Below are 6557 nucleotides of genomic sequence, written 5' to 3' on the forward strand. Positions count from 1 at the left end.
AAGAAATTCGTCAGGTTTTTATTTTGTAGACAATCAATCTGTATTTATAGTGTGATGGGATGACAGCACAATGGTGTGTGTGGTATCACTGGAAAGCTCTGCTTCTGCACTTTCATGTGATATGCGTGGCATTTCTGTGCGAGCCTGCATTCGCGAGTAATCCATCCAAGAGTAATGTGTGTGCAGAGCTGTATGAAAGCTCTGTTATACATCATTTTAGTGTAACTATCATTTTTTTTTGCTGTGAAAACATTGGATTACCGACGAGTTCTTCTCTTGTCGGAAAGCTACAATTCCGCTGTGTGGCTTCTCGCTATGACGCACAGTCGCGGAGAAAATCAATAAAGAACAGGTGTGAATTTGGACGCACTATGCGTCGTTCGGGCCCATAGGGTTAATAATCCACACAGTTTTAACTAAGTGTTAATGTTTACATTTTTCAGCAGTGCAGAACTTTAAGAAATGCATTTATTGTCAGAGAGAGGAATTCTCTAAAATGTCTCATCATAACACAGCTTGCTTTTGTTGTTTCTAGCTGTAACATGAATGTTACATTGATTTATTTGGCACATTGAGTTTTCTCTTCAGTGATCACTTACAGGATAAAAAGATTAATCCAGAAAGAGAACCTTGCAGAAATAACTAGTAAGAATTAGTAAATTATCTATTGACATTATAGTATGGTGGTGTAGCCTGATACTTCAGATTTCTAACACTGTAAGTAAAAAGAAAATATACCTACCTCAGAGACAATAGTGCTGCGGCTTTTATCAAACACCCATCTGCTGTCACACGGCGCCAATTGGGTTACATTAGAACTCAGCATCCAGTCAAGTTCATTACATTTGCTGTGGCTTTTGCTCCAGTCCACTGCAAACCTCTCACAGCGGCTGAAGGATCCTGACTGTTCAGAGCGGGGAACAGTGACTTCCCACACTTCGACCTCTGTCCAGTCACATTCCTCCCGGAGGAACTCAGAGCCAGGACTCCAACACCAATGATCTGGAGTGTACCCTAAGAAAACCGCCCCGACGAGTACAAAAGCAAAAAGTATCAACGGAAATGAACCAAGTGTAACGATCTTCTTCTGGAAAGGCCCAAAGTCTCCTATGTGCTCAATGAGTCCGTCTACATTTGCCATCTCTGGTGGTTATCTAGTGTCAGAAATAAGATGCTGGGTCTGTTAAAGCAGCTCCACTCTGAGAATGTCTAAGAAGAGACGCGTCTTTAAAGAGTGGAGTGGGGCACAAGGGTTGATGACAGTCCTTTTTTTCCCCTCACTCTTGAGTTTACTGGTTATCTTTTCAAGGTACTTAACAAGCTTATCATGCAAAACTGATTCATGGGCCATGTATGCACAACTCAAGGGGCCCCTTTACATCCTTTTGTTGACCTACCACCTTTCTTTCAGTCATAGATAGAAATTCACTTTCTCTCTAGAGAGAGTTTTTGACCCTTATTTTTATGAGGAGCTTTTTTAATTACCTGATTTAATACATAAGCTACGAAGCAGTCCATTTGTAGCACAAAGTTTGAAGTTTAAACCAATGCACCTTTCAGACACGCTTATTCCCCAGGTATTCTTTGTTTTCTTCCCCTTAGGGATGGTCATGTTGTTGGTTTGGTCGGTCAGTCAGTTCACCACTTTGGTCCAGGCTGAAATGCCTCAACAACTATTGGACACTTGACCACTGATGTGGGTTGCAGCCGGTGTTTAATTCCTCCAAATTATGGCTTTTACCATTAGCTAGCTAGCTAACAAGCTTACGAGACAAGTCTTTATCATCCAGAGAGCCAGTGTGTCTCCCCTTCAGGTGCTCCAGCATAACTAATGTCCTTCCATGCCAGACAAGGTCAGCTTTGCAAATGTAAGAGCTCACAACCTTTGTTTGTATCATGCTCCCAAGATTTGGGGGATTTTTGGTCATGAAGGTGTTGCCATCGCAGTAAGCGGTGTCACTATCGCTATCGGGCAGTGACTCACATTATAGCTGATGACGTCACCAGCTGATTAATAATTAAAGTCATTGGCAACTAATTTGCTCATTGATTTTTGACTGTCGATTATTCGCTGCACCCTTACTTGAAATTCAGAGTTTGTTGACCATGCATCCAGTCATCCTGAACTCCTCCCCATATTCTTTTGCAGCACTGTAACAACATTGCTCTACTCTCCTTTGTTTCTGACAGACAACAGTTATAATTTGCACAGCTACACACACAGCAACATTTGTGCTCCCCTCAGGATAAAATGTAGGAAGTATGATGATCTTGTGACTTTTTCTTTTGTTCCATCATCAGGTCAGTTTGTTCAGTACTTTGAACCTGTGAACTCCGATAATCCTCAGCTCTACGTTTGTGTTTAGTGCTAATTAGCGAATGCTAGCATCATGAAATGTGATACTAAGATGGCGTTCATGTTAAAAGTTATACCTGCTAAACATCAGCATGTTGAAATTGCCATTGTGTGCATGTTAGCATGTTAATGCTGGGTACACACTACACAATATCTGCCCGATTATAGCCCGACGCAGTGTCGTACAGTGGTGGCTTGGATCGTGAACAACTATGAGTGTTGTATGCGGTAATCCATCGTTTCATCTCGTGTAGTGTGTCTTAGTAGACGATGACTGACGCCACATTTGTCCCTCTCTGTCCCTTAAATATCTTTGGCTTTCTCTGCATATTAATATGTTTCAGACCCCCCTTTCACGTCTTTTGTCCTAACTTTAAAATGTTTGGAGTTTGAAATAGTTAGTTGCTATGGATATCTCACCCTCTCCTAACCTTTTGCTTTTTTCCTAACGTTAACCTGTGTAGAAATGGGAATTAAACCTTGTCCTGGGACTCTTTTCTAACCCTTGAGTAGCCCTATTTATTATTCCTTTATTGGTTAGTTGTAATTTTCCATTAAAATGTTGTTTTTTGTTTGTTTTTTTTTAATTTTTTGGGGGCCAATTAATTATGGAACTTATTGCTCCTGCCATCTGCAGGCATTTTTTACATTACTACAGTAACATTTCGGCTCGGACATGAACAGACACAGTGACTGAAATAATAGTAAAAAATAATAAAAACAAACCGATGACATCATGCACATTGTGAAAGACGACTGGGGATGGTTGGTGTGGACCATCGTGTAGTCTGTCATGTCTGTCGGCCAAGTCACGGCATGATTTTATGACTTCACTATCGCGTTGTCTGACACAGTGACTGTTGGAATGGACAAAAATGTCATGTAGTGTGAAACAGGCATAACATTAGCATTTAGCTGTGTCAAAGTATAGCCTAACAGAGCCAGCTAGCATGGCTGTGACTTTTATTCTTATCTGCGAACCGTTAATTGTTAAGTTCTGTTAAACAGTAGTGCATGTAGAATAGCAGAAGCATTTATGCTGTCGGAGACTTGTACAGCAGCCCATGGGTAACAGTAGGTGCACTACTTGCAGTGACACCTGAATTAGTTGTTTACAGATTAGTAATTATTAACACAAACCAGATGGCTCAAATAACAGCAAGAATAAAAGGAGTCAGAAGGAGTAAGAAATCAGTAGCAGGACAATATTTTAGTCTTCACAGGCAAAATATGAGCGTAATCAGCTCTGCATGTTCCACCACCTTCTTAAATTCATTTAATAAATATGGTTGCTGTTTTATAATTTTCGCTGACCTCTTCTAACATGCTCAGAGTAGCTTGAGAAACACTGACGACGTATATACTGTGGGATTCCCAGTACTCAGCATGTAGCACAACATAAACATTAACCAAATATGCAGCATTTCAGAGAAGCAGGACACACTTTAATCCAAGGCACTGAGTTCACCTTTTACAAAAACTAAAAAACCAGGAGTGACCTCGTCTCTTCCTATGATATAACAGTTAGACAACCATTCTGCTGTGGTTTTCAGAGAAACTTGGCCTTTTTGTTGTTTTTGGGTTACCTCAGTCAGTGTGACATATTTTGTGTATGTGTCAGTGCACATAGACCCATAACCAGAATATTTCCCGCTTAAGACCCATTAGTTTCATCATCAAGATCACAGATTGTCCTCAAACATCTGGGCTCAATTCCAAGGCCTCATACAGAGACACTGTCATGACATCTGCTCTCACAAAGTATCACTCAAGGACAGGTTGAGATCACGTTTGAGGCTTCAAGCAAAACATTTTATAAGATACTTCACATGCTGTCAATGAGGTTGGTAAAGCAGCATAATGACAATGTAAGCAGTTTCTATCTCAGAACATATACAGGATGTAGATAAGGGTGGTTTATGTTATACTGATAAGATAGTACCCACTAACTCTAAGCACTTTCATTCATGCAGCGTACCATCATTTGTAAAACAACCCTGACAAGTACAAAAGCAAAACAGATGAACAGAAATGAAACAAGTGTAACAGTGTTGTTCTGGAAAGACCCAAAGTCTTCTATCTGCTGCTCAATGAGTTTGTCTATGTGTGCTATCTCTGCTGATTATCTAATGCCAGAAATAAGATGCTAGGTCAGTTAAAGCAGTTCCACTTTTCTAAGAAGAGATGCAGGGTTGATCAAATTGTTCTGCTCTTGAGTTTACTGGTCACCTTTTAATGAACTCAGCAAGCTTATCATGCAAAACAACAGGCTGTGGACCGGAGAAACTTTTTCATCGTTCTAAGATCGTTCTTTTTATTATGACCACACTGCAGGAACTAGGAATGAAATTGGTCCTTAGATTGCTGTTTTGAGGGACTATTTATTAATTCCTGTTTCAGACTAGCTTCTCCCACAGCATAAAAGGAAACCTTGAGTGATGTTAGAGTACATTGATGGGCTAAACACATGAGCCAATGCAACACCAGCAGCCGCCAACACAAAACACGAAAAACAGCTTGAAAGAAAAAAAATGGAAGTTGTGCTATATCATCTCGTTCATGAAAATATCAGTATAATTTTTAATATCATATCAAAAATTCACATTGTGATACTCGCAATATTTTAAGTTGTTGACATATTAAGGTCATATTGTTACCCACAGCAACAACAAGCATAGCTGAAAGCGAGATTATAGTAGACTCTGCGGTGGTCCCAAAAAGAGGGGCAGCCTCAGTAGTGTGGAATAAACTGTGGCGTCCTTAATGTTTTATGAACAGCCCCGGACATCTCAGACTCTTTTAGTGACTTACCGCTCAGAGGGAACTCATTCAGCGGCTCCTCTGGCAGCAGCACGGCGTCTCTCCCTCTCCTCTCTCGCCGTGCGCACATTTAGGGCCATATTGCCCATCCCTAGAAAGCACAGACCAATGGACTGACAGTGAGGTCCATGCGTTACTGAGCATATATACGCAACAAGGGAATTAAGACCCTGCTTTGACTCGTCAAAGCAAAGTACAATGAACTGCAGTGATAGTTGATTTCCGTCACCTTAGCGTTCCTGTTGGCGATGGAAATGCAAACAGAACAAAAACCCTTGAAGGTATGTAGTTCTCAAGTGAGTTGCAGTTCTTCTTAGGGGGTCCCCAGAACTCTTTGGTCCAAAAACGCTGTATCTTTCCATGTAGGCCAAGCATACACACCTCCATGGGCCCCTTTACTTCCTTTTGTTTCCACACTACCCTTCTCCCAATCAGGGAAAGAAATTCACTTTTTCCCCTCATTTCGGTCTTTTCCTAAATTTGTATTAGTGGCTTGTTTAATTAACTGGATTAATAGATTTGTCACGAAGCGCTCCGTCTGTAGCACAAAGTCTATAGCTTAAAGTAATGCACCTTTCAGAAACTCATTGTCCCCAAATATTCATCTTTCTTCTAAATAAGCCATGCTAGTGGTCAAGTGGTTGGTTTGGTCAGTTGATTGGTTGGTCAGCCAGTCTGTTCCTTTGGTCCAGACTGAAATATCTCAACAACTATTTGACAGATTGTCATGAAATTTGGTACAGACGTTCATGATCCCTAGAGACTGTATCCTAATGACGTTGGTGAACCTCTGACTTTTCCTCTAGTGCCACCAGCAGATTGACACTTGGAGTTTTTAATGAAATGTCTCCACAGCAGTTGGATGAATTGTCATGGTGGCCAGAGGATGATTAATTACAGTAGTTGCAATAGTTGCAATAGCGCCTGAATACTTGACATAGTATTCCTAAGCATTGGCTGCACTTTTGGGCCCCCCAGTTTGAGAGTCATTTACTTTTGATCACATTTTTGCCCCAGACCTCTTTAAAATGTACACATTGAGTAAGGATAATTTGCTCTGCATGAGACGCACTGCCTTATTAAATTAATAAACTGTGTTTGCTGTTTAATGATTTTCTCCAAACCCTTAAAAACAACTGTCAGGAGAGTAGCTTAAAGGGCCAGTGTGTAATATTTGGCATGGTTTATTGTCAAATCTGAATCTGAATCTGAATATTCTACCCATTAATATGTTTATATAAGTGTATAATCGCTATAAAATAAAATTCGTTTGGTTTTCGTAGCCTTATAATTATGCTTTTTTATATATATATATATATATACAGTGGTGTGAAAAAGTGTTTGCCCCCTTCCTGATTTCTTACTTTTTTGCATGTTTTCC

General features: G+C 40.3%; 1 protein-coding gene across 1 annotated transcript in view; it reads right to left on the bottom strand.

Annotated features, from left to right (window-relative positions):
- slc22a3 (solute carrier family 22 member 3) overlaps positions 1-3658 on the bottom strand; it is a 9440-nt gene extending 5782 nt beyond the window's left edge. The window contains exon 1 of the mRNA XM_050062636.1: positions 743-3658. Within this exon, the coding sequence (XP_049918593.1) occupies positions 743-1141 (399 nt within the window). The 5' untranslated portion in view covers positions 1142-3658. The remainder of the gene's footprint in view (positions 1-742) is intronic.
- Between the last annotated feature and the right edge of the window lie 2899 nt (positions 3659-6557).

Source organism: Epinephelus moara, chromosome 14, assembly GCF_006386435.1.
Source record: "Epinephelus moara isolate mb chromosome 14, YSFRI_EMoa_1.0, whole genome shotgun sequence".
Classification (NCBI taxonomy): domain Eukaryota; kingdom Metazoa; phylum Chordata; class Actinopteri; order Perciformes; family Serranidae; genus Epinephelus; species Epinephelus moara.